The sequence below is a fragment of the Tetrapisispora phaffii genome, chromosome 9 (genome assembly GCF_000236905.1).
Source record: "Tetrapisispora phaffii CBS 4417 chromosome 9, complete genome".
NCBI classification, from domain to species: Eukaryota; Fungi; Ascomycota; class Saccharomycetes; order Saccharomycetales; family Saccharomycetaceae; genus Tetrapisispora; species Tetrapisispora phaffii.
The window spans coordinates 48,522-75,912 of NC_016528.1; the positions used below are offsets into that span (position 1 = coordinate 48,522).

At 34.9% G+C, this 27,391-nt stretch overlaps 13 protein-coding genes across 13 annotated transcripts; 7 read left to right on the plus strand and 6 right to left on the minus strand.

Moving 5' to 3' along the window:
- Nucleotides 1-657: 657 nt before the first annotated feature.
- TPHA0I00260 (homocysteine S-methyltransferase family protein) lies at nt 658-1,629 on the plus strand (the record flags this gene model as incomplete). The annotated part of the gene is made up of 1 exon (XM_003686919.1): nt 658-1,629. The coding sequence occupies one exon, from the start codon at nt 658-660 to the stop codon at nt 1,627-1,629; it is 972 nt and encodes a 323-aa protein (XP_003686967.1).
- Nucleotides 1,630-1,776: 147 nt separating this feature from the next.
- Nucleotides 1,777-4,896, minus strand: NAB6 (Nab6p; the record flags this gene model as incomplete). Its single annotated transcript, XM_003686920.1, has 1 exon — nt 1,777-4,896. The coding sequence occupies one exon, from the start codon at nt 4,894-4,896 to the stop codon at nt 1,777-1,779; it is 3,120 nt and encodes a 1,039-aa protein (XP_003686968.1).
- Nucleotides 4,897-5,581: 685 nt separating this feature from the next.
- GPI12 (N-acetylglucosaminylphosphatidylinositol deacetylase) lies at nt 5,582-6,487 on the plus strand (the record flags this gene model as incomplete). The annotated part of the gene is made up of 1 exon (XM_003686921.1): nt 5,582-6,487. One exon carries the CDS (start codon nt 5,582-5,584, stop codon nt 6,485-6,487), a length of 906 nt encoding a protein of 301 aa, XP_003686969.1.
- Nucleotides 6,488-6,626: 139 nt separating this feature from the next.
- Nucleotides 6,627-8,336, minus strand: AEP2 (Aep2p; the record flags this gene model as incomplete). The annotated part of the gene is made up of 1 exon (XM_003686922.1): nt 6,627-8,336. One exon carries the CDS (start codon nt 8,334-8,336, stop codon nt 6,627-6,629), a length of 1,710 nt encoding a protein of 569 aa, XP_003686970.1.
- Nucleotides 8,337-8,689: 353 nt separating this feature from the next.
- RIT1 (tRNA A64-2'-O-ribosylphosphate transferase) lies at nt 8,690-10,171 on the minus strand (the record flags this gene model as incomplete). Its single annotated transcript, XM_003686923.1, has 1 exon — nt 8,690-10,171. The coding sequence occupies one exon, from the start codon at nt 10,169-10,171 to the stop codon at nt 8,690-8,692; it is 1,482 nt and encodes a 493-aa protein (XP_003686971.1).
- Nucleotides 10,172-11,054: 883 nt separating this feature from the next.
- On the plus strand, nt 11,055-12,881 carry YKU70 (ATP-dependent DNA helicase YKU70; the record flags this gene model as incomplete). Its single annotated transcript, XM_003686924.1, has 1 exon — nt 11,055-12,881. The coding sequence occupies one exon, from the start codon at nt 11,055-11,057 to the stop codon at nt 12,879-12,881; it is 1,827 nt and encodes a 608-aa protein (XP_003686972.1).
- A 67-nt stretch (nt 12,882-12,948) lies between these two features.
- Nucleotides 12,949-14,538, minus strand: NGL2 (RNA exonuclease; the record flags this gene model as incomplete). Its single annotated transcript, XM_003686925.1, has 1 exon — nt 12,949-14,538. The coding sequence occupies one exon, from the start codon at nt 14,536-14,538 to the stop codon at nt 12,949-12,951; it is 1,590 nt and encodes a 529-aa protein (XP_003686973.1).
- Nucleotides 14,539-15,048: 510 nt separating this feature from the next.
- MRPL33 (mitochondrial 54S ribosomal protein uL30m) lies at nt 15,049-15,315 on the plus strand (the record flags this gene model as incomplete). Its single annotated transcript, XM_003686926.1, has 1 exon — nt 15,049-15,315. One exon carries the CDS (start codon nt 15,049-15,051, stop codon nt 15,313-15,315), a length of 267 nt encoding a protein of 88 aa, XP_003686974.1.
- Nucleotides 15,316-15,724: 409 nt separating this feature from the next.
- TPHA0I00340 (uncharacterized protein) lies at nt 15,725-16,912 on the minus strand (the record flags this gene model as incomplete). Its single annotated transcript, XM_003686927.1, has 1 exon — nt 15,725-16,912. One exon carries the CDS (start codon nt 16,910-16,912, stop codon nt 15,725-15,727), a length of 1,188 nt encoding a protein of 395 aa, XP_003686975.1.
- Nucleotides 16,913-17,407: 495 nt separating this feature from the next.
- Nucleotides 17,408-20,239, minus strand: DSS1 (exoribonuclease II; the record flags this gene model as incomplete). The annotated part of the gene is made up of 1 exon (XM_003686928.1): nt 17,408-20,239. One exon carries the CDS (start codon nt 20,237-20,239, stop codon nt 17,408-17,410), a length of 2,832 nt encoding a protein of 943 aa, XP_003686976.1.
- Nucleotides 20,240-20,574: 335 nt separating this feature from the next.
- Nucleotides 20,575-21,228, plus strand: PTH1 (aminoacyl-tRNA hydrolase; the record flags this gene model as incomplete). Its single annotated transcript, XM_003686929.1, has 1 exon — nt 20,575-21,228. The coding sequence occupies one exon, from the start codon at nt 20,575-20,577 to the stop codon at nt 21,226-21,228; it is 654 nt and encodes a 217-aa protein (XP_003686977.1).
- A 596-nt stretch (nt 21,229-21,824) lies between these two features.
- ERG9 (bifunctional farnesyl-diphosphate farnesyltransferase/squalene synthase) lies at nt 21,825-23,150 on the plus strand (the record flags this gene model as incomplete). The annotated part of the gene is made up of 1 exon (XM_003686930.1): nt 21,825-23,150. One exon carries the CDS (start codon nt 21,825-21,827, stop codon nt 23,148-23,150), a length of 1,326 nt encoding a protein of 441 aa, XP_003686978.1.
- Nucleotides 23,151-23,910: 760 nt separating this feature from the next.
- TPHA0I00380 (uncharacterized protein) lies at nt 23,911-25,647 on the plus strand (the record flags this gene model as incomplete). Its single annotated transcript, XM_003686931.1, has 1 exon — nt 23,911-25,647. One exon carries the CDS (start codon nt 23,911-23,913, stop codon nt 25,645-25,647), a length of 1,737 nt encoding a protein of 578 aa, XP_003686979.1.
- Nucleotides 25,648-27,391: the final 1,744 nt, after the last annotated feature.

Sequence of the window (27,391 nt, forward strand, 5' to 3'; positions counted from 1 at the left end):
GCCTATTACCATTTTTCAAACCTTCAATCCAGATTCAAGATAACGAAACTCGTCGGTTAAGATAGAGAGAGCGGGTGAGATCTCTTTACAACTCTACCTTTGTCATCACACATGCAATTACGCCAAGAAAAATCTCTTCTACGCCGTTTCACATGAAAAGTAACTTAACATGCAGATATTCCAAAACGTAAATTTTATATCCAGGAAGCCTCAAACCTTCGAAAATTAATTTACACCTCTGAAAAGCTTTCGTTAGGACGTCGTTATTAAATTCATTGGAATATCAATACGTTAAGAAGCACTACAAGAGGAACGTTCATATTTAATGAAAAGTTGATTGTATTTTATTGATTGTTAAACAGTGAAATGTCTAAAAGTGTCAAGGCTAGCGTTCGCGCTGCAATCTTGTGGAGTTTTTCACATTTGTATAAGTCACGGATGAAGTGTGGCTTCAATTGTTAAGATATCTCATTAACCATATTTAAAGGTGAGATGACTGATATTATTGATGCATATAAAAGATGGATAATATGATTGTTTTGAAATTGTATATTTCATACCTTGTTATAGCTACATATTTTTATATTACTTATTTCATATTTTTAGTTCAATTCATGATAGTCAAAGAGAATTGATTGGTTAAGTGAGTGTAAAAGAATGAGAGTACCGTTTAGAAAATTTATCGATGAGCATCCTAACGAAATATTAGTCCTTGATGGTGGCCAGGGCACAGAATTGGAAAACAGAGGTGTGAATATTAATTCTCCCTTGTGGTCTACTATTTCGTTCGTAAATGACAAATTTTGGGATGAAAACATTGAAAACACTGAGAGAAAGTGCATAAGGGAAATGTTTAATGATTTTAAAGACGCAGGTGCTAATGTGTTTTCGACTTTAACATATCAAACTAGTTTCTCTTCTGTATCGGAGAATACTGACATCAAAAGTTTACAAGAGTATCATGAGTTGTTAAGAAAAATTACAGGGTTTTGCCGAAGGTGCATAAGTGACGACGATTATTTGCTTGGATGCATTGGAGCTTATGCTGCAAGTATCGGTGCAGAATATGATGGTAATTATGGCCTTTTCGCTGGAAAGATAGATTACTTAAAGTACTTCAAACCACAATTAGATGAATTCAATAACGACATGAATATTGATATCATTGGATTTGAAACAATACCAAATAAACATGAATTAGAAGCTATACTATCCTGGGATGAAGACATTATAAACAGACCATTTTTTATTGCATTGTCATTAAGTGATAAAAATGGATTAAGAGATGGAACCTCATTCGAAGAAATGGGGAGATTATTTGCAAAATATAAAGGTAGAAACAAAAATTTGGTCTATGTAGGTGGAAACTGTATAAGTTATGCATACTCCATTGATAACATTAGAAAATTACATGATATTGTACCTCATTTAAACTTAATTGCATACCCAAATAGTGGTGAAATATACGATCAAAAGTCAAAGCAATGGTCTTCAACTTCAGCGATTAAGATATCTTGGGAAGAAGTAGTAAACGAATATGCAGATGCTGGCGTTAAGATCATTGGCGGGTGCTGTAGAACAACTCCTGACGATATAAAACAAATAAAAAAAGCAGTTGATGCATTATAATATTTTAGAGAATAGTTTCAATAATAAGTATGATAAATAATATTTAATTGTAATCTGCTCTAACATGAACATGAGTGGTACATAATGCTCAATAAAAAATATTTGACATAATTACATTTTCTAAAAATATATTATATAATTATCTTTCTATTGCTTTGCAAAATCAATGTCATTTTCATCATAAAATTCAGGTTCCTCAATAGATGCATTCAACACGTTTGCTGCATACATGAATGTTGAATGTTGAACTTGTGCCAAATACTGTGACATTACATCTGAGCCGGGAATTATTTTCTTATGTGTCCTTTTCCTAGTCCTTTCTGATCTTGGGTTATCAACTCTTGTATTATGTGTCCTATGATAATCATGAGATAGCTTATTTGGTGCCATTGGACCATCAGCTTTAAATACTATTGCGTCCACTTTTGGTCGTTCACCTAAATCTAAGTTATTTGGTTTTGGCTTTCTGTTTCTATGACTTTTAAAACCATTTCCTGGTGAATTTATAATCAATTCAACGTCAGTTGAAGAATTGGAAGCAGAATCGTCAATATCACTTTCATTCTCAGAATTCTTGAATCCTGTGTCTGAAGTTAATTTTAATTTTGCCAGAGACAAGGTTTCATCTTCCTGGATATTTTGGTTTGGAGATGTGGTAATTCCCAGAGAATCCAAATTGATACGTTTATTATCGATTTGTTTTATTTCATCATTTCTTTTCCTCTCTTCCTCTAATTGTTGTAGTCTAATATTATAAGAAGGCTTTTTGACTTTTCTAAAGTATCGAGAATTTTTATTTGATACTAGACTCTTGTTGACGTTACCACAACGATCTTTACCATAGCCAATGATTAGACCCTTGTATCTATTTTTGTATCTTTCATGGAAGTTATTATTATCCTCATTTTTAACTAATTCTACCAATTTGATTGCAGACCTGATGTTTGTAAAATTTATCCAACAACAATGCTTATCCTTTAAAAAGTTGATCTGTTCCATTTCACCAAATTTGGAAAAATCTTCCCTTAACTGCTGTTCAGATGGTAGAATATATTTATTATGATATTCCTTATAATTAGGATCGTTAATATACTTGTCTTTAAATGCAAATTCTGGCAAACTTACATAAACGTTTCTGCTAGCTCCAGCAGTAACAGCTAATTCGATTGCCTTTGGAAGTGGGCCAGGGTGGTCACCCCAACCGATTTTAAGTGTATTATTATGTAATATTATTGGATCGATAAATGAATTGGCATAAAATTGAGCGGCAGCTTGAGGATCAATAAAGATAACAAAGCAAATATTTTTTTCTCTAATGTATTTAACTTGTTGGATTATTCCACCTCTTGTGACATTGCAAATATCTTCGGTTTTTGATCTAGGATTTATGTTACCAATGAAAATAGTTCTATTTCCGACACCACCACCCATTTTTGAGGCCATTTCTGCTGATGTTGCAAATTGTGACTGTAATGTTTGTGGTAATGGTACATTATACAATTGATTATTATAATGTTTCATGTTATAATCAACTCTGTCATTTGCATATTCCTCATGAACTATATGAGATGATAGGAAGGGAGTAGTTGTCCACATATTTTCCATGTAACCTGATGGCGGACTCTGATATATAGGATTTGCATAAATCATAGGGTCTCTAGAAATTGATACATTTGGCAGATGTTCTGCCCTAATTTCTATATGAGGATTTGAATAGTTTGAGATATCTAAATTGAAAGTATGTGTTTGAATCTCTAGTTCACTCAATTTATTAGCTATTTCTATCTCGTTTTCATCATATATAGAAGGAATATCATTCATATCTACTTCAGTGTTATGATTTATTGGTGACTCCAGAGTATACGTATTTAACGTATCACTAGTACCTTTTTTACTTAAAGACTGTCTGTTAGAATTTGATACCGCATGTTTAGTCCTATCAAAAGATACATAGAGACAGTTTTTAATTGTCTTTGAGAGGTTCTTCGATCTAATATAGTGTAAAACTTCTATCACCATAGATATATTCAGGAAAGACAGTATCACATAATGTGCTGGAAATTCATTGTCTTTTCCATTATTGTTAACAATATAGAGAGATTCAATAATGTATCTCTTGTTAGCATTGGAGCTTAAGAAGGGAAGATATGTCTCAATAAAGTCATCAATTTTATCTACTCGTTTATCGAATTCTATGCAAAGTGATCGAGTTGCTCCAAAATTAGCAACTTGGTATTGAATCAATGATGTCAGTTCAAAATCGGTTTCATTTTTTTGGGACTCGACACTTATTTTTCCATTTCCTTTATTAATATTATTTTGCAAATAGCATAATGATACAAAACTTAATTTTAAATTCTCTGAGTTCAACTGTGTTTTGTATTCTGATAACTTTTGTAATACACTGTTATAAAAATCCAAACATATTGAACGAGAGGTGAAACTTAAAAGAATTGATTTAACCGAATTTTGATGTGTCTCATATGACGGCACAACGTATACACTTTCAATTAACCCATAATTAACAAACTTCTCAATAAACGTGTGTAAATCGATAGACTCATTGATATTCTCAAACAGTAGTGATCTTGTGTGGTAAGTATCGTCCCCTTTTGGTAAGATTTGGTAGCTTATCTTATAGGCTATAGCAGACTCTTCTTCGAAGACTTCTCGATTCCTTTTTTCATCATCTAAGGTATCTACTTTCTCATAATTATCACTTTTGGCTCTTTCACTTTTATCACCTACTAAATGTGGTGAAGTGATTATTGGAGGGTTAGGAAATACCATTTGGTTACTATTCCTTCTGTTATATGATATCCCTCTTGAGGGACTTGCTTGGAAAGATAAATAAGATTTATTGGGAGTCGACACAAATGGTGAGTTCATCAAAATATGAGATGGTAATAAAGTTGTACCATAAGCATAGTCAAATGGAGTTGGAGGTGGATTTGGCAAAGGTGTTTGTTGCGAGTGATATGGATGGCTCTCATATTGAGAATAACTTGAATTAATTGGAGAGTCTAGTTGGGATAACCCCTGATGATTGGAATACATGTGGTTTTCCGAAGTGCCATGTTTATAGCCTCTATTTTGAAAATTATATGGAGGAGGGTTCATATTCCTATGAGAAAACATTACCGGTTGAATTGTCTGTTGGAAAGGGACTTTTCCTCCCTGTTGTTGAAATGGATGAGCAGCGTTATTCTCATTGTTGTTATGAGCCTGATCATTATTATTCCCCATCTTCTTGTGTGGAGACTTCATTGTATATCCCTTTATAATAAAAAGTGAAACACTAATTTTTTTTAAAGCCTTTTATATTTAGAAAATAAATACCTCTATTATGAGTACCTTAAACTAGGTAATGTTGTAGAAAGTTCCTTTAAAGATAAACTTACGAGCAGTTAGAACTTGTTTAAGTATAAACACGAGTTTTTTAATTTTGCAGCCTTAAAATGGTTGTCAATATTTTATATTTGCAGTGACGTAGCCTTCCTTCAAATAATTGTTACCAACTATTCACAAATAACATAAAATCCACTTCAGTGTATCAATTAACAATTCCTATTCTTTAGTTTCGTTCTTTATAAAAATCGAAAGAAACTTTATAGATGGAGAACTTTAAAATATTACCTGTTCTCTTTCCATTTAAAGTTATGTAATTATATTCAGTTTCCCAAAAATGTTCCAAAGTGAAACTTGGGACAAAAAGAGAAAACTTGTTTTAAAATGTCACTATAAATATACAACAATGAATAAAAGAATTGCTGTTAATGGTAATTCGATATTAATGAGGTTAGGAGTAATCTGTGATTATATATTTGAATTCATTGTAGTGGAATTATTTGTAAAGCCTTGGTGTTTTTGCATTGTTATTGAATTGGCTCAAACAAAATTTGGATTTTTATTGAAAAGCAACGGATCTGAGAATCACACTTGTTAATAAGATATGGGAATTTTATTTAAACTATTTAAATGTTATTGCATACTATCCATTCTTTACATTTGGTTAACTCCTCATATTGAAGATTTGAATTTGAAATCCTTTTATTCAAATGTACAATTGAATATATCTCAACAGAGCTTGAAATCCGTGAATTTGATTATTGCTCATCCAGATGATGAGGTAATGTTCTTCACACCCACACTATTACAATTGGATGATATTCTTCCAACTCATGTTCCCTTCAATGTGATATGTTTGTCAAAGGGTGTTGACGTTGATGGCAGAGCTGTCGGTGATTTAAGAAGTAATGAAATAATGGACTCGTTAACAATGTTGCTGGGTCACAGAAGAGCAGGTCTCAATAGGGAAGTTAAATTGCACCAATTTGAATATGAAGATGGTATGGACAAACAGTGGGATATTTCAAAAGTTGTTACTGATATCCAAAATACTATTTCAATGGAATCTAATGTGGATGGTTTAAAGCACTGGTTGCTAACATTTGATGCCCAGGGTGTGTCAGAGCATCCGAATCATATAGCATGTTATGATGCTATGATGACCTTGAAACAGAAAAGTAGTAATCCTGGTGATTATTTATTGATGACACTAAATAGCTATGGTTCTAATATTATTCTGAAGTATAGTTCATTTCTCCCAGTTGTTTTCAAACTACTTATCAATATCATCAATGATAAATTTAGAATTTTTGAATTAAAACAGGTACCATTTCTTTCAATGCACAAAGAACATGATCAGATCCAATTTATCAATACTTTTCCACACTATATAATGGCATTGTCCTCTATGCTGAACAGTCATACATCTCAAATGGTCTGGTTTAGATATGGTTGGTGGAGTTTCTCGAGATTTGTGTTTGTAAATGATTTACATATTATAGATTTATAAGGGGCATTCTATATAAGAATATATGATATATTGTATTTACATTGTTATTGTTAATTTTTAACTGGATATTATTGGCAAACAAGCTGCACAATATTTAAATGCTATAGTAATCGTTTGACAAATTTTGATTGATTAAAAGTTACCAAAGTCGGCCAAGAAGTGTATCATCTTCATCCGAGTGGTCCTCTAATTTTTCTTTGATTTTTTGTTGCAAGGAATTTCTTCTTACCTTCTGTAATTTTTTAGCAATGCTATCTTTATAATATTTAAATAATTCTTCTTTGTTTTGGTTATCCATAGACCATTTTTCAATGAAATTACTTGCTGTAAAATAATCTTTTTTTCCTAACATTCCATCAATTGATCTCTTTTGAAAATAAAATAATAACTTCCTTTCTCCAAATGTTATCTCATCTGATCTCTTATAAAAAAATTGAGGCATAAATTCAGATACGACTTCAGCAGCAATACGACTATTCTTTGTGTAATAGACAAGCGTATAAAGTTCTTGAAGAAGCCCTTCATCAAAATTAATTCTGATGCTTCTCATTTCATGGTATTTTTTTAGTGTTTTAAAGCAACCATATACCAATGAACCCTTTCTGTCTAACTTGTGATCCCAACACAATACTGACCACTGCATTAATCGCCTCCAAAATTGTTGATTCAGTTCTAGATTAGGGTAGGAGTTCATTATTTTGTCTATGATATTGATTGCCCTTTCAATTGACTTATCATCGTATGAATACGATGACAAAATAGCTTCCATAACCTCAGAGGGTAATGGTTTACTTGCTTCATTACTTATTTGAGTACCTACATCTGAATTTCCATCTGACATAGATATATCTACGTTCCACCTTGAATTTATATAAGATGGGATATTTGATAATTGACCAGAATAGCACAAGGAATAAACGACAGTTGCATCTAGCTTTGCCGAATGATTACTTTTCCATTTGTCATCTGTAATGATTTTGTTTGCGATTTTCAATACACCCAGTGGATCCAGTATTTTGTATCTATTTGTTAGTTTAACTGCAAAGTTTTTGCGACCTAGTCTGGTTTTATATTTCGATAAGCGATTTCCAAATTTATCTTTATATGCTAATTCGGCTGATTTATTTTGAAACATCCAATATCTTGGCAAAGCGCCACACCTTAATTGTAGATAGTGTGTAACTGTATCTACATCATATAAATCTAATATCGATCTCGTTTTATTCAAAACAAATGTCAACACGATCTCTGCTCTTCCGAGATGACCTTCATTAATAAAAAATTCAATAAATAAATTCATATCTCTTAAAGAAAGAAGACTTAACTTATCAGATCCAATTGCATTCCCATATAATTGGAATAGTTTAAAGACCATTTCTGAATGTTTTCCATTTGGAAATTCTTTTAAAACGATTGAATCATAAATGAAACCTTTACGATCAATTAGTCTGTTTAAGAAAATCGAAAACTCATTGAACGTCAACTGTTTAGATTCAAGCAATTCTCTCAGAAACATATATGAATTATCGTTATGTTGTAACAACTGTTCTAGGATGGTTTTTAAATTACTTTTCTGGAATAAGTCACCCCAGTGTATCTGCACTGGGGTCATTCCTAAAGTTGTCGTCCCAGTACCACTCCTTTTAATGTTACTCAATTCATCGATGGCGGTGATATCTTTCGATAGGGTATAACTTGAAAGCGTACGTGACTGGAATCTGTATTTCAAAATAGTCGCATTAGCATTACGAATAAAAAGGTTGTTTGATAGGCATGTTGACAATGATGACTGTAGAAAATTGGATAGATTTTTCACTCCCATCGCTTGCACATTCTGATGGAGTCCCATAACCAAAATACTTCCTTATTAGACCTCACTTCACAACTAATCGACTTTATCCTTGCTAGCACCCACGAATAAATAACATCCAACTGTAAATTAATACCTCTTCTTTTCTTTTCTTTACTTCAAGTTATATCATTTACAGGTATCTTTTCGTTTCTTTCCAAATTTCATTTCTTCCGCTAAGGCTTACGAATTTCAAAGTGTCACGAATTAAGAGAAAGAATAGCCAACGATTGATCGTTTGATTGTTTATTTGTTGTTAATGCTGTATTTATGTGTATATAACTGGTTCAACATGAGATGATTATGTGTTTTTATAAAAAATTAATTATTGCTTGGGTGTTCTTCCCAAAACATTACATCAAAAAGTCATTTACACTGTTCAGAGTGGCTCTGGAGGGATTGACATTTCGTCCTCCTAAATGTGAAATGACTTTGGTTAGATGCTTCCTGATGGTAATTTTGTTGATTTCTGTATGTTCTGATGTTCTTCTCCATTCTTGTGTGTAAAACTTGGAGAGTGTGACTAGGATTACTGCAATTGACATATCAGATCCGTTGTTGCAACATACCAAAATAGGTTTCTTTGTTGAACCGGATGAAGACAATTCGTCAGTCAAAAGGTCGCAAATTTCTGGAAGACAGCTTCTTAGTTCTTTTGAACTCTTTTTGGACCCACTCTGCAGTCTGAACAGTTTTATAATGTTAGTTTTGGAAGTTTTGGCATTTGCTGACTGTTCATTTTGCTCATCAGAGGCAAGCTTGATTGAGTTACTTAGTATAATCACTAATGAATACGACTTGTTGAACATTTCCATTAAATTTTGCTTGATTTCTAAACCATCTACAATATTACCTAGGTAAAGTTCTTCAGTAATTTTATCAATCGATTTGAAGACTCCATCAACCTCTAAATTTGTGATCTTCATACTTTCAGATAGTAATATTTCTTCGACATAATCTTCTAACATTTCTTCAGATAGTTCTAAATTGTTCAATAGTTCTATATTATCCCAAAACAGTTGTGGACTTAATCCGTGAGACCACAACTCATGATCGTCAGCCGCACCTTGAACATAGGTAAACCCGTCTCGAACGTCGACACCGTCTTGAACTTGATAACTTACTGTGCATAGTACAATAGGGATGATTTTTTCTTCTTTAGATGGCTCTTCCCATGAAGAATTGGACACAATTTCACCAGTGAACGGATCGAACTGTGACTGAAGAATACTTGATCCTGGGTGTATCCATATAGGTCTCAATAGATTTCCTTCAAATTGCTCATATAATTTCTTACCATCGATGACATCCAATTTGCATAATTTTTCCACTAATTCAGGTATTTTATTCTTTATTCTTTCGTACTCGGACTTTGATACAGTAGCTGGCGGAACAAACAGTACCTCTCTTGACTTATCTTCTTCATTTTCACAATGCTGTAGGATCATGGTGTTAAGCACTGCACACCAAATTGGAACAGTTTTACTTAACGCATCAGGGATCTTTTTCCCTCGACGAGTACTATCTATGATAATAATTCCTTTCTGTTCCTCTATAAGGGGGATCAGATGGAAGTTTAACCTCCTGGTGCTGAAATCCCACTGATTTATATGACCATCTGTGCTTTTAAAGTAACTGGTAGTGGTGAAGTTAGCACGTTTACAATACCATAGGCCACATCTCTCATTAGGTACTAAAGGATATGGGAAAAACGGAATCACCTTCTCATCGAGAAATTTACTGTCCAAAAGTATACTATGAATTCTATTCTTCAAGGACTTATTTTCCTTTCTAATGTCCTTCGTTATCTGATTGACAGATGCATCATCCACCATACTTAAACTCTAGTTTTATTCAACAGGGCAAACTGCTCAATCAATTCTATCTCAAATTCAAGTATTGTCACCTCTAAAGAACTCCCAGGTCTCCCTTGTAGTATTCTAATCGTCTGCTGATATGTGACATGATAGAGATTCCATTGTATTAAGACGAATATAAATCCATCATTAAAATGAATTCATCGTTACACTTTTTATATAAAAATTTTCATGTTTTGTTTTTGAATGACAACTTTGAATGTGAACTTAAATTAGATCTTCTTCCATTTTGCGATAACTTAGGAACTCTATCCAAACATTAAATATCGAAATATTATTAACGCCATGGGAGGTGCAAATTTGTTTGACAAGTGTATATAATTAATATATATGAATACCTTAGAATTCTGGTCCTCACCATAGTGCTGTATGGACTCCATTCTCATGAGTTCACGTCCCCTGATTTCGCTCTCCATGGAAGAAGCTCCAGGAGAAGGGTTTTTTTTGTTCTTATACCATGCTGGTAGGTTTACCAACGAATCAAAGGGCATCGAGGATGACATGGCTGCAATATATCCAGCAAAGAGGGCTCTTAATTGGCTTTATTAAAGGTATTCTTTGATCTTTGATGAAAGCTCTACGTCCTTAACCGTGCGATGTGCGGGTAAACAGCAGGTTTCAGCCATCATCGAATAAGGAATCAATCAAGATGAAGAAGTTATAAGTGATTGAATATTGCATTAGTGATGGAAGAGTGAAGAGACTTCGTTTAAAACTCTTGTTGCTTTCTAAGAATATATGATTTATTTCGTTACTTTCTAGTGATCTCTTGGTTTAAACACCGGTACTAGCAGTGATTTCTGGGGTGTATACGCTGTTTGAATATTTACAACAACGAAAAATGGAGAACTCTAGTAAACTATTAAGCCATAACGATGAGATATATGACGATGAGGATGAGTTCTATATAGATTACAGCAGTATTGATAACCCTAAGGCTTCCTATAGAAAGTATGAGTCCCATGAGGGGTATATGTTCTGTATAGAGCTTTCGGAACACATGTTTAGTGAAATTTCTCAACTTAATTATAAAGTTCAATTAATCGAGGTGCTCGAATCGTTAATGGAATTGATGTCGCAATTGGTTATCACTAGACCAAGCACTGGTGTGGGATGTTTCTTCTTCAATTGTGATAACAAAGAGAGTAAAAAAAGAATTTATGAATTTTTGCCCTTAAGAGATATTAATGTAAGTGATATGAAGAAATTGCATGATCTACTGGATGATGTAAAAGAAGAGAGATTGTCGATTCGAGATGCTTTCAAATTTGATGAAATAAATGATAAAGGGAATAGTTTAGAGAGCTTATTCTTGCTGATACAGGATCGGTTTTCGAATAACATTCCAGGTCAAAAAATATATACAAATAAGAAAGTTTTCTTATTCACAGACAATGATAAACCAAAAGAATCTAATGATAAGGAAAAAACAATACGATTAAGAAGATTGTTTGACGACATCAGTGACAACTACATTCAGTTCGTCACTTTTTTTATTAATAAAATCGACAGCTCGGATAATTTTGATGATAGCTTCTATTCTGATATATTAAAGTTAAGGAATAGTAATTCCATTGAATTCGATGGCCCAAGTACAAAACCAATTTCAGTTGCATATATTAAAAACAAAGTATTAAGGAAAAAAGAAATCAAAAGAATCATGTTTCAATGTCCATTGATATTAAATGCAGATTCGGATTTTCAAGTTAATGTTAAAGGCTATACTATTATAAGCCATGAAAAACCTGGAAGTAGATATAAATTGGTTTATGAGCATGAAAATATTAGAAGAGAGGCTTTTTCGAAAAGAAAACTCTTAAATGGAAAGACAGGAACGGTAGTTACAAAAGATGATACAGAAAAGATTTTTCAGTTGGGGAATTTTAGCATTAACTCATTTGAAAATGAATTTGAAAAAGGAAATGATAATCCCCTACCACAAGAACCATTCCTGAAATTAATCGGTTTTAGATCTCCTGAAAACTCTTTACATCTTTTTAATAACATAGGAAAAGCCCTTTTTATAGTACCAGATGAATCACGTTGCGTAGGCTCTATCAGAACACTTTCTTCCATGTACAGAACTATGAGAACTAAAAATAGGAATGCTATAGTATGGGGAAAGTTAAAATCTAATTCAAATCCGAATATATGGATACTATCGCCCTCTGATCCAACAAAAGATCAAAACGAAGGTTTCTATCTATATAAGGTTCCATTTTTAGATGAAATAAGGAAGATTCCTTCCCAATATACTCACTTTCCTTCCGATGAATTAATTAGAAACAAAGATTATGAAAATCTCAAAAGAGTTACTCGCAATATATTGGGTTATTTTAACCTGACAAATGGTTATTCTCCACTAGAGTTCAAGAACCCACTTTTACAAAAATATTATAAATTGCTACATGACTATCTACTTCAAGTAGAAACTGTTCCAGAAACTGAAATGTCAAAGGAACAATTGAAACAAAAAATTTTGGAAGAAGATGATACAATTCGCAAAACATTCAGCATTAGAGATAAAATAATAAAGTCTGCTAGCTCTACAGAAAGTCATAAACAGAGATTGAGTGCCAATTTTAACATCTGGAATGATATATATTCAAAACTTGAAGGTAACGAGATAGCAGTGAAAGAAATGAAACCTAAAAAACAGAAAAATTAATTCACTACAATATTATATAATTTAAAATATGCAATGTCATATATTTACATACAGATTCTTAAAGAATTTATGGATTTAATTCGATTTTACACATCATTGATAAATGATCACTTGGATATTCACCTTGATGAGGTTGACCATATTTACTCATCTCAGTTGCTGGTGGCATTCTCAAGTAACCTCTTAATTTCATATGATTCTTCTTTTCAAACTTTTCAAAATCTTCAACCTCTTTACAATCTGAAAAGTCCCAATGGTCAACGTAAAATATATAATCTAACAGACCTCTCCATGAATGAGCCCAATTAGATATTTCTGGTTCACCTTTTTTATTATCTAGTCCTGAATTTTCAGGATGCACTTTCTTATAACCAACTGCATATAAAGATGTAGCTTTCATATTGAGAGAGTTATGCAATGATTCCATTTTTGATACTAAATCAGCTTGCTCAGGTGTTGGAGTATAAGAATCTGGTACTGGAGTTTGGGGTTGGTCCTTTCCAAACTTCTCAATATTTCCGCCTTCTTCATCTTCTGCCTCATCATCGTCACCATTTCTTAATTTAGAATAAGTATAAGATGTGCTACATTCAATTACTATCTTGGCTCTCTCTTTATATTCAACAGGCTTTGAAGTAATCGATAAATATGGTGTATCAAATGGCTGAGAGTTAAAATCACCGCAAAAGAATGCTGTCCAATGATCCATATTCCCGTCATTATTATTTTGTAATACATTTACTCGTTTCTTGAATTCTTTCACTTTATTTAATAAAACAAAACATTGTCTCGTTCTCTCGTACGTGCCAAATGGATGCCAGAACAAATGTGTAGTACCAATTATGATACCACTTTTATTATTATTACCTAATTCTGGGTACTTTGCTAATACAGAATCAGAGTATTTCAAAGAAAGTATTAAACCCGTATTATTTGTTTTTGTTCTTGGAAGGATGTCACCAGATAGTTCTTTATCAAAATCAATTAACATTCTGTCTGTTAGTCGAAATAAATTGTTCTTCCACACAATTGCAACACCATGATTTTTCGAATGGATTCTATGGAATTGTGAAGCATAACCCATCTTTTTAAACTCCTCTTGCCAAAAACTTTGGAATTGGATATGATCAATCTCTTGCAAACAAATTAAGTCGGGATTATAATACTTGAATTCATTTAACAATACTCTTGATCTTCTATACCATTTGACCGCTTCTCCACTGTCGGGAAACAATTTCCTTCTTATCAATGCTTGAGCTAAACAATTGTATGTCATCAAAGTGAATGTAAATGATTTTTCCGGTTCATCATCATGCAGAGTCAGTAACGGTCTCCTGATGAATTGCAACTCTGGAGGACAATCTGGATCCAAGCCATTAGCAAGCATTTTTTTCTGTTTCTCTTCTCTTGCAGCAGCCCTTTCAGCTCTTATTCTAGCAATCTCCTCTGGGGAAGGAATCGATTTCCCTTTCCCTTTCCCTTTCCCTTTAGATTTCTGCTTTTTCGCACTTGCATCACCAAAAGGCTCCTTGACCACCACTTTCTCAATGAAGGTACTCCCATCCAACTTAGGTTTCTCCGAAACATACACTTTCTTTTCCAGACCCTCAGCAACCTCAGTTACTCCATCACCATCATCATCTCTTCTGGTGCTCATATTTTCTTAATTACCGATTACTGTTGTAGGGCAACAACTACTAAAAATAAAATTCACTAAGTAGAAATAGAAAGTGCTGTATTATATGCATCCGATCTCCAATACTCACAATTACTGGGAGTATACTTAATAAATTGCACAATTTAATTTAATCAGAGGTCATTTAGGTTAAACTGGCAACCTTTAAATCGAAATTTCACTAAAATCGATGAGATCATTTCATACGAAGGGTTCCGAAACTGAAATTTCAAGTTAAGACATATCGTAAGTATATCAGATAAGTACGAAAGGTAGTGAGAGTAACGTTAAATCAAGATAGTTATTTTAATTGTAAGTACTATTTGCAAACATAATATGAATGTGCACGTAGATCGATTGTAAGTGTATTTAAGATATCGTTGAATCTTCTTTTGTTCTCATTAATCGAGCACGTTAGGTGAATTGAAAGTTACGGAATTTTCTGGTTGCAACACTAAAAATAAAAATTTGTATAATAATTGGAAATAGATAATGGTTTTTTATAAAATAACTTTGGCTAGATCATTAATCGGTACCCCTCCATATATTAAGAATGTCGTGAAGGCTATAGGCTTGGGTAAGAGGGGATCTGTTGTTTATAGAGAGGCTACTCCAGCTATGGCAGGTACGCTGGCTATGGTTAAGGAAATTGTCAAAGTGGAAGTAACAGAAAATCAGCTATCGAAGGAGCAACAGAGAGAATTGAGGAAATCAAATCCAGGGTTTACTGTCCAAAAAAGGGAAACCATTAGTAATTAATCTTTAAGAAGAGTAAACTCTTTGCAGTTCAATGGATGGACTTAACAGACATTTGTAAATAATAATTACTCTTCCACCCATTATTGAAAAATATCACGAAACTAATAATCTATATTGGCATTATTTGAAACGTTTCCATTGAAATTATTCAATTCATAATATTCCAAGATTCATGTAGCATGTATATAATTATACTTTAGAGTTTTAATAACAACAAGACCTCATATTTAATGTTAGTAACTTTGATCAATATTGTTTAAAGTGAAACGAGATATACACAATATAAAATATTATATGATTTTTATTGTAACACATTGACCATAGCTTAGTAGTCAGTACTTTTATTAATTTGGTTTCTACCTGTATTTGAATTGTCTATTAATATACAAAAATAGTAGTTACTATACTATTAAAATCCACCGCCCGTAATTTCTGCTGGTAAGATTTTATTCGTTAATGTCCTCAAATATTTATTTTCCTTTGACCCAAATTCTTCATCGAATGTACTCTCAGCTTGTTCATTATAATCATCATTATCTCCATCATCGTCAGAAAAGGCAACACTGAAAGAATCAACCATACGTAAAATATCACTCCTATCTAACGCCTTACCATCAAAACTCAACTCGAAACTATCATTGTTGCTGGTTAATTTCAAACCTGTATTATTTATAAAAGATCTCTCATTAATTGATTTCAAAACTCTACTTGACTTATTCAACTTAATTTTTTCTAAAGTAGTATTGGCATCGTTTTCTTTTGTTTCCTTTCTATTCGATGCCTTGATTTTCTCGACTATTGCATCCAAAGTCTTGAATAGTAGGACACTATCTTTATTATAGAATTTAAATGATTGATCTTTCGAATATAATGGTCTATACTCTGTTTCAATTAAACTACTTACTCCAGAATATGTGGTATCTTTATAATTAATTGGTACTGATAATTTGTATACCTTCTTTATAGATTGTTGGGTTTTTTTTGAAACTAAATTAATAACAGGTTTTATTTTACCATCTGAATCCTTATAATAATTCAAATCAACTGGCTCTGAAAAATATTTGTTACAAATATCGTCATTACTGTGTTTTTTATCATTATCGATCTCACTTTCATCATGAACGATAGTAAACTTGATATTTTTATTAGTAAAATTTTTGGCATTGTTAGGTGGGTTCTTTGTTTGTTTAAGTGCTCTTGAATTTTGTTTGTTCATGTTTTTATATGGCATACTTCTACCATTCATAATAGGTTTCTGTCCTCTCTTAATTTTATTATCATTCCTCATATTGTTCAAAATGTAAGTATTATTCAAACCTTTCAACGAATAAGCATTGTTAGAATATGCTTGATTATTATGAAAATTCTCTCTACCGTAATTAGCAGCATTATTATCATAATTGTTATAATTAAAACTATTGTTTACTGTTGAATTAATGTTTCGCTTCGAATAGGATTGATTTTGTAACTGAGATGAGTCTTGGTGATGCGTTAGATTTCCACCGTAAGCAGAGTTCATCCATTCTTTTGGGTACTCTCCAGTTGCTGACTTCTTTTCAAAGAAAATCTTATTATTTAATGATCTTGAGGTAGACATCTCGCAAAGTTCGACAAACGCTGGGATAGTTGTCAGATCGGATAGCACCTTGCTTGAATAGTGGTTTTTTAGAGCACATCTAGAAACAAAAAAAGTATTTCTTATATAAACATATATATCGTTCTGAAACAATTCAAAAATGAACAAGCAATAAAATAAGCATCCAACGATGCCATTGCTAAACGTTATCGTAACTTCAATGCTCTATAGTCAATGCTCTTTTGTGGCCATCGTTATTTTATGTTGTTTCAAATATTTACCTTTGTCCGAAAAGAGTAAAATCATTAATTTAATGAAGACTACAAAAATTGATGCATAGTGACCAGAACAAAAGACAATTGTCATCGAGGTACATGATTAACTGCTATTATATACAAGGTTATTGAATAGCTCATTAAGTCATTGAAGCGTTCATTAAATATTTATTTACATTTTTTTTGGGGAACCAATTGTAGATTTTTAGAAGATATGTATTTACAGTATGTCGATAACTTTTCAAGTGAAGGTATTCACTCTATCGTGTTCTTGGTTTTCATCGATAGCAAACTCGAGACTGTTTCCTAAACAGTCTATATTTGCTATTTTGCAATTCTTTATAATCTCTCCAATAGCAGGGATGGTTGTTGCAGAAGGTTTTAATTTTAAGGTACCTGTCGCGTATGATAATTTTGGAAGGATGCAATGGACCCTTCCGTTCTCAGAAACAGATTGAACCATTACATCAAATCTTAATAATGGATTTCCCTCTATTTTTTCATTCAAATATTGCAGTGTCCAATATTTATTGAATTTTCTACTATAGTGACGTAAAATTGTGTCCCTTTCGATTAAATGCCAAACCATTTCATCTAACTTCTCTTGGCTGAAACATAGTGGTTGATTAGTTAAGTACCTATGCAATTGAAAATGGTTAATTAAATCAGGAAATCTACGTAATGGAGAAGTGACTGTGGCATATTGATCCGTGCCAATCATCTCATGAATAGATGGCTTGGAACTAAACGTGCTCGAACTTAACAAAGATCCAATTTTACTAATTTCTTTGATGGATGGCAGTCTTTTCTTGTTGACATTTAAAATCTTTTTAAATTGGCTACTTGCCTTTGGTTTCATATTTAAGCCTTTATATGTTTTATAAATTGCTGGTATCTTATGATTTTTAAAATATTTACCAGCCAATGAGTTTGCAAGAATCATAAATTCCGACACAATAATATTAGAGGGAGTGGTCTCGCTATCCTTAAAATTTACTTTATAACTTTTTTCGCCATCTTGTTTCTTTTCTATCAAATTTACTGCTCCTTTATTAAAGCCTTCTCCAAAGATAACAGCTGAATTATCGATTCTACATTTCCTCAAATGATTTGCTATAAATCGCATTTCTCTTAAATCCCTTTCGATATCATTTTCTCTTTTAATGCTGCTATTTAATATTTTGTCAACTTCTTTATATGTTGTGTTCTTCGGGAAATTATTGACTTTACCTAATTGGATTTCAAAAGTGTCTTCTAATATTGAACAACTACTTTTGTCAAAATCTACCGAAAAAGTAATGGTATTTGTCATTTTACCAGTATTACCTAAATCAGATTTAGTACAAAAACTTTTTGGAAGCATTGGTAAAACAAACTCCGGTAAATACGTAGTGAAAGCTCTCCTAAATGCAATATTTAAAATTTCGTCTGATGTAGAATTATTTTCAATGGTATTATGTAATGGAAATAATGATGCCGGATCAGCGATATGAATGAAAAGTCTTGTGATGTTACCATCTTTCCTTAAAACCGATACACCATCGTCAATCTCATGCGCAGTTTTTTCATCGATGCAGAAAACCTTTAAATCCTTGAAATCATGTCTTCTTTGATCGATTATAGCATGGTTATCCACTTCAGTCAACGAATAAATTAATTGTTCAGTTCTTGTAGTACCTGATATCTCCGGAAGACAAAGGTCTTTGCTTAATAAAAGGGAATTTAAAATCTTATTTGATGGGTTCAATTCATTATATAATTTTTGACAATTATCTCTTGAAAGTTCTTTGTTTTTGTAGGTTTCTATTCTCCTAAATAACTTAGAAATTATAGTTGTTATTTTCTCATTACCATAGTAACATCCGTTACCATATTCTTTTAGCATATTAAGAAAATCAGGAAATTTCTCATTAATCTTCTCTAAATTATGCTTATTGATGGCTTCTGTGAATTTATTAATATTCTCATCTGTAGCAACTCTAGGGATTGTTTCATTAAGGTAAATCACATTATTGAATGGAAGGACAGAAACAGATATCGGAAATAGTAATGCAGAATGTATTTGGATATCACCCCATAATTGTGATTGCTGTTGTTGAATAACTGCCCAATAAGTAGATAATAATGTAATAGCGTCAATTTTTGTCATATATTGAATATCATCTTTAGTGTTCCGTATTATGTTCGAGATATGATTAGCATCATGATCAGCTCTATTTCTAGCTAACTTATTAAGATCAACATTTTGAACCAGATGAACTAATTTCAAAAAGGAGATGGAACTAGTTTCTACTCCATCGCTAATATATCTATGGAGTACTTCCAACTTTTTTAAATTAACATTTAAATCTCTTGCTGCAATTCTCGATATCTCTGAAGGTAAAGGTGATGTTGCAATTTGACGGGCAACGACTGGTAAACTAGGCAATTTAATAGCATTATTTTCTTTCCTATTTATCAGACCCGCTTCATATTTATTCTTTATCAAATCATGGTTTAGAATATTTTTCGGAAGTGTGTTAAGTATTCTTAAAGTTACATTTTGCTTTGTTGAGAATACTAATGTACCGTCTGGTTTTGCGAATGTAAACCGTGGATCTTCTATACTCATAGGAATATCAACACACATAAGAAGCTCTTTATCTGAATTCCGTAGAAGAACAAGATCACCTATATCTAAACTTCTATCAAATAATTGCAATGCATTAAATGAATAGTCACCATTCATTTTTATTGGTAAATCCGGGAATTTTTTCCATTTCTTTGAAATCAATGTCTCATTTATCAAATCATTTGAAAACGATCCGGAAGACGTCACTGTATCAAACCAAACTTTAGAAGGAACAATATACTCATTATTAAACGTCATCATTGACTGATTTTGAATTTCATCTACTTCCTTAATTTCTGATATGTGTTCTAGGCCTTTAGTTCTCTCCAAAAACTTTGATTTAACTAACTCTAAATTAAAGGACGCTGGCAGCCTTTTTTCTAAGTATTTTGTCCTCCTTGTTGCTAGCTTCAACGCCGAAGCACTACTTTGGATATTTCTTCTGATTAGATGAACCGTCATCTTGCAGACCTAAACGCTATGGAATAAGGCACTACCTGTGAGCTCACGTCCTTGCTTTATCACACTTGGGTTATCAGAAAATTACTGGAATGCATCTACTTCTTCTTATATTCAACTAAAACTGACAATTATCAATTGTATTGAATTGAATTTAGATATTCAAATAACCGCGATGCTCTTATCCAAGAAGTCATCATGTAGGACGAAGCAGTTTATGTTAATGGTTTCATATTTAAAGGTATTAGTCTTATAGAAAGTTAATTGATTCTGAAACATTGTCAGTGGTCATTGTTTGAGATGGGCTCTTGTCCACTGATGTCGAGCATTCAAAGAACATGTATACCGCTTTGTCTTGCCGATGTACAGCGATAACTGATGGCGCTTTTATGCGAGGTGCATTTGGAAGGTGTAAGAAGAGATGGTTTCAGACGATTATAACTGGACTGGGGAACCCCAAAAACCAGTACCAGTACACGAAACACAATGCTGGAGTGCTAATGGCAGATCTATTGAAGAAAGAGCTTGCCCAGCGTCAAAGTTGGGTCAAATATGGCAAGAAGTCCCTTGCTGAGTACGTTGTTCTCCAAGACAAGAATGTTATACTGTGTAAAAATACAGGAGGGTACATGAACTTAAGTGGAGAGACATTTTTACCGATATGGAAAAGCCTTGAACGTGAGCACCGTCCTTCCGATGGTGTAACCGAATGCGTTGTGATATTTGATGATCTGGACACTCCATTTGGAAAAGTGAAGTTGAGAAAGCCAGGGACCAGTACAAAGGGCCATAACGGACTAAAAGACATTGCTAACAAGCTAGGACACTTGAATTTTTACAAGCTAGCAATAGGAATTGGGCGGCCTGCCGAGCGAGATCCACAGCAGGTTGTCAACCACGTCCTAAGCAAATTCAACAACAACGAACTCTCAATTCTAGAACAAGAATGTCTACCTGAAACATTAAGACTGCTGGAACCCTTCTTGCGCTAATCACACACACATATATAGATTTCAATAGCCATATACATATTTTTAACAAGCAGCTACCGCAACGTTGCCTCGCGAACTCAGTTGAACTCTAACAGGATCTGAGACCCGCTTACTATATACCTACTCGATAGTTCCAACTGTTCCACCAAGAACCTTGTCCCATAAACAACCTTCAACTGCTTCCCGATGCCTCTTGTGAGGTGCAAGTTTACCCTAATGTTGCACTTACACGGTGTGTGAGTGCGTCTTAACGTTTTTTCGGCTTAAACGAGTACAAGGAGCGGAATTCCTCGAGAGCTAAGCTTTACTGAAAAAATATTCCGAAATTGTAATGGAAGGGAAAATAATATCCAAGTTTCATGCACTTTCTGACAAGTGCAATTGTGAATTGGAATGGGTATATTTGTACTTAAGGAAAGATCAATCGGTTGTTGTGTGTTGTTGAGTTGTGGATTGTGCTGTTTTGTTTTCAAACGGAGACTGGAGAAAGCCAATTGCAAGTGAGCGAGCATTGTATATCTAGTTACGAATTGCTTTCTTGGATTTCCGAATCGTAAACACATATACACACACACGTGCAACCAACTCTATACAAAATGGGTAAATTAGGTGAATTACTTGCTCATCCAGTGGAACTGAAGTCTGCTTTGATACTGAAGTTTATCAGACAGCCATTGTACTCCAATGAAGCTTCAATGTCTGCCGACGTTAAGAAATGTTACGAGCTCTTGACCAAGACGTCGAGATCGTTTGCTGCTGTTATCATGGAACTGCATCCCGAGCTACGTAACGCTGTTGCGATTTTCTACTTGATTCTAAGAGCATTGGACACCATTGAGGACGACATGACGATCGATGTGGACGAGAAGGTTAGATTGTTAGAAGAATTCGACGGTAAGCTAGACACTTTGGATTGGTCATTCAATGGAAACGGTCCCAACGAGAAAGATCGCGACGTGCTAGTCGAGTTCCCATACATTTTGCGTGAGTACCACAACCTGAAGCCAGAGTACCAACAAGTGATCAAAAAGATCACTAAAGAAATGGCTAAAGGTATGGTCAAGTACGTTTTGGACGCGGAGTTCACTCTGAACGGTGTTGCCACCGTCCAGGACTACGATATGTACTGCCATTACGTTGCCGGATTAGTCGGCGACGGTTTGACTGAATTGATTGTCCTTGCCAACTTCGGTTCTCCATCCTTGTACGAAAGCGACGGCAACAGCAAGTTATTCGAAAGTATGGGTTTGTTCTTGCAAAAGACCAACATCATCAGAGACTACGCCGAGGACTTGCGCGACGGCAGAACCTTCTGGCCGAAAGAGATCTGGGCACAGCACACCGACAAGCTTGCTAGCCTCGCCACCGACGCAGACAATGGTGTTGCCTGCATCAACCACCTGGTCCTAAACGCGCTGTCACACGTCGAAGACGTCTTAACGTACCTGAGTCTGATCGAGGAACAAAGCAGTTTCCAGTTCTGCGCCATCCCACAAGTCATGGCCATTGCCACGTTGTCGTTGGTCTTCAACAACGCCACCGTGCTACAAAAAAACGTGAAAATCAGAAAAGGCGAAACATGCTACCTGATCTTGAAGAGCAGAACGTTGAAAGGCTGTGTAGAGATCTTCACCTACTACCTCCGCCAAATCAAGCAGTCCTTGCAAGTGAACGATCCAAACTACTTGAAGATCAACATACAGATCGCAAGAATCGAACAGTACATCGAAGAAATGTATCAAGACAACTTACCAGAAAACGTTGCCCCAATAAAGACCCCCGTGTATTTGTCTACATCCAAGAGAACCGTCCAAGACAACAAGGTTGTCCCAGTGATCGAAGAAGAAAACTACAAATTCAATATCGGTCTAACCATTCTAATGACCCTCGCTTTCGCCATCGTCCACAGACTAATGAAGTAATCCGCTTGAACCTTAAACCACCATTTTTCATACATACTCCTCTATATATCAACTCACCTCAATTCAATTGATAACGCTATTCTATCCATACTCGCATGCCCCTTTTGGCGCCAGCCTGTCTATGTTGCGTCGCCTCGCCTCGCTGTTTTTGTGGCTCCCCGCCCCCCACCGCTTCGTCGGACCGCGTCACGGCCGCGGCCGCGGCCGTGACGCGGTCCGGCCCCCACGTGCTGCAGCGGAAATTGCATTTTCCCACGTGTGGCGCCGCACCGTCGTCGCTCACCCTCTTCAGCCACACACGCTGCGTTCCTGGCCCCGCTTTGGGAGCAGGCTGTCGACAGCGTCGGCAGCGCATTCGCCGTCGCGAACGCACGGCTGGAGGTAGGACACCGAGCCAGCGGTGCGATGTTGGGTGAAGCAGATGAGGGCCTGCCTTTCGACACCAGGAAAGGAATCAGCAACGTGCAAGGTGGAACGAGCAACGTGCGACAGATAAGATGGTCTGCGGTATGTCAGCGTGTTGGCGGTGGCAGTGGCGGTGCAACACACGACTTCGTGCATTCCGCCACGTTTTGCAATACTTGTTTTATTGGGTCGAGTGGCTGTCTGCCACCAAATGCAATAGAATGTCGACTTGTCGACATTCTATCTGCCCCATATATAAACCATGCCAATGTCACTCGTTGGTCTCGTGTTTCCCACCTCTCTCATCTTGCCTCTTATCCACCTTCTGCCTCAACACACCAGCAACAACAACCGCATGTCCCAAGCACAACAACAAAACCTTACAGAAGGTGGTAATACCGCTTTCCACAACTTCGTTAACGATTTTGCACACATCGATGATCCCTTAGAGAGAAGAAGACTCGCTTTACAAAAAATTGACGAGGCCGCTTTCGGCTGGTACCACATCAAGGCCATTCTAGTTGCGGGCGTCGGCTTCCTTACTGACGCCTATGACATTTTTGCTATCAACTTGGGTGTCTCAATGATGTCTTACGTCTACTGGCAAGGCCACATGCCTTCGTCCACCACTACTTTATTGAAGGTCTCTACGTCTGTCGGTACAGTCTTTGGTCAAGTTGGCTTCGGTACTTTAGCCGACGTCGTTGGTCGTAAGAAAATTTACGGTTTAGAATTAATTGTCGTCATTGTCACCACTATCTTACAATGTACTGCCGGCCAATCTCCAGCTGTAAACTTCGTCGCTATTCTAACAACCTACAGAATCGTCATGGGTATCGGTATCGGTGGTGACTATCCATTGTCTTCGATCATCACTTCCGAGTTCTCGACTACAAAATGGAGAGGTGCCATTATGGGTGCCGTCTTTGCCAACCAGGCATGGGGTCAAATCCTTGGTGGTATCATTGCAATCATCTTGGTCGCCGCTTACAAAGGTGACTTAGAAGGTGCCAATACTGGTTTGGAATGTGGTTTGGAATGTCAAAGAGCCTGTGACCAAATGTGGAGAATCTTGATTGGTTTTGGTGCTCTGCCAGGTTTGATCGCATTGTACTTCAGACTAACCATCCCGGAATCCCCAAGATACCATTTGGACGTTAACTTGGAGTTGAACCAAACTTTAACTGCTGGCAGTGTTGATTCAATCCCAACCGACGACGAAAAGAAACCACAATTCAACACTACTGTCCATTCCATCGGCCCAGAACAAACTACAAGAGATATAGAAAATCTAGAAGGTAAAAAACCAAAGGTCTCATTCAGGGACTTCTGTCATCACTTTGGTCAATGGAAATACGGTAAGATTTTACTAGGTACCGCCGGTACTTGGTTCATGTTAGATGTCGCTTTCTATGGTTTAGCTTTAAATTCAGCTGTCATTTTACAGACTATCGGTTATGCCTCCTCAAACAATGTTTACCAAAAGCTATACAACTCTGCTGCTGGTAATTTGATTTTAATCTGTGCCGGTTCCTTACCAGGTTATTGGTGTTCTGTCTTCACCATTGATATAATCGGTAGAAAACCAATCCAGATCATGGGATTTGTATTATTAACTGCTTTATTCTGTATCATTGGTTTTGCGTACGATAAATTATCAGACAGTGGTCTATTAGCATTATATGTTTTATGCCAATTCTTCTGTAACTTCGGTCCAAATGTTACCACTTTCATTATTCCAGGTGAAATTTTCCCAACGAGATACAGATCTACTGCCCACGGTATTTCCGCTGCCAGTGGTAAAATCGGTGCCATTATTGCTCAGACTGCTTTAGGTACTTTAATCAGTCACAACTGTGCCAGAGATGGTAAACCAGAAAATTGTTGGTTGAAACATGTTATGCAAATCTTTGCTTTGTTCATGCTTGTCGGTACTTTGCTATCTTTCTTAGTCCCAGAAACTAAGAGAATGACTTTGGAGGAAATCGCTGAGAAATATCATGATGAAGTTGATCCATCTAAAATGAGAAGAGTCGAAAGTTCTGAAAATGAATCTGTCGACGAACAGCGTATTCATTCTGAAAGCGTTTAATGAATTAAGTTTTATTTCACAAACTAGTAGCATTTACCAATAAAAATTTCATTACTTATAGATTTTTAAACATTGCATGAAAAACAACACAAAAATAAACTTTGAAGTATTCAAAAAATGACATCTAATTCTGCCACCTGACTTTTATATATATAACCAACTTTAATAGAAGTTTCTAAAAAATAGGCATACATCTAATACATACAATATGATTTAATAAGCGGAACAATAGTTAAGTAGCGCTTTGAATTGAGGTTTCGGAACGTAACACCTTATTGACATGTCAATATGAAGAAGCTCAATACAGTGAAGCAAGAACAAATAAGAGAAAGTTCATCAAATTGTATGTACTGACTCTACTGACCCTATATAAATAGTAGCTGCAGTTCGTTCAACAAATTCTTTTGTGAAGGTCTGGATTTCGAATTAAATCGTTTTTTAACTGGATACCTGTAATTGATAGATTAACATAGTGCTATTATGCGACTCCTAACTTTGGTGAGAAAAGCACCACTTATTGAATATTATTGAATGTTTCTAAAGGATTCTACGTTCCTTTTTGTGAAGGTCAGGAGAGGAGGTTTAGACATGGAAGCTTAAAGTATCTACAATCTTATTTGTAAAGACAAATTAAACAATTAACAACGTTGATAAAAGCTTAAAGTTATTGGCCATAGTAATGATGGATTATGATAAACGCTAAGTAGTTATGCATAACCTCAGCACCATGGTGATGCTATTCTCTTCAGTAATACTGCTATTTAGCCGGATATATTTTGGTAAGGGTAAGCGATCAGTTCTCTATAGGTGATCTATATGGAAATATATAATATATGTAAGCGACGACGTGAACAATTGCTTGTCTTATATGCATGTAACTTTCGTATAAGGTCCTTTCACTGGAGCATTTTAATCAGATCTCGTAGGAATATTGATTCTGTAAAATATTAGTCAGAATTATTGTAGTGTATGTGGCAGAACTAAGTGTCGTGACACTTTGAGTTCGGAAACAACTGATCACTTACTAATGGGAAAGAAGGTTCTACAACAATCTTCCAAAGGACAGATGAAAACTTTTCACTACAATGTAAATGGCTGCGTGATAAACACAGATGTGCAATAAAGCACTTACCATCTTAGGAAGCCGAACATATGTACGTGTTCATTCAACTGTCAGATAAATTCATATATAAGGAGGACATCTAAATTCTACATAGATTTGTATTAAATATATTAATAAAAGGATTAATCGATTATTTAACTATTAAGAAGATGGACTACTGGAAAGCAACTAACGACACTGCTCAATAGTTGAATTCATTGCTTTAATATATTAATAGTTGTTAGATTATATACTATATAATCAGATTAATCTCTCTGGTCTCTTGGACCTGGATCAATGAATTATTTACCATTGATTACCGGGGTTTATATATACATAATATTTCAATCTTCTGTTCTGTCCAACGAGACGACGTCGTCGAATTGAGCACGTACGGCAGACTGATGGTTCTACAGTACTATTTATGCATTAGAAAGTCTGCTATTACACTCTCGTGAACATTATTGTTTCAGTTTTACAACAATAGTCTCGTAAAGAGGTAATATCTGGTATCGTATATTCACTTATACGTCCAGTGACATTTCCAACAGACACTAACGACACTAACTTAGATGTTGGTACTAACCAACATAAGCTTGTTTCTCCACAGCTGGTTTCACGCTTGTTTCGCCGCAATAAATT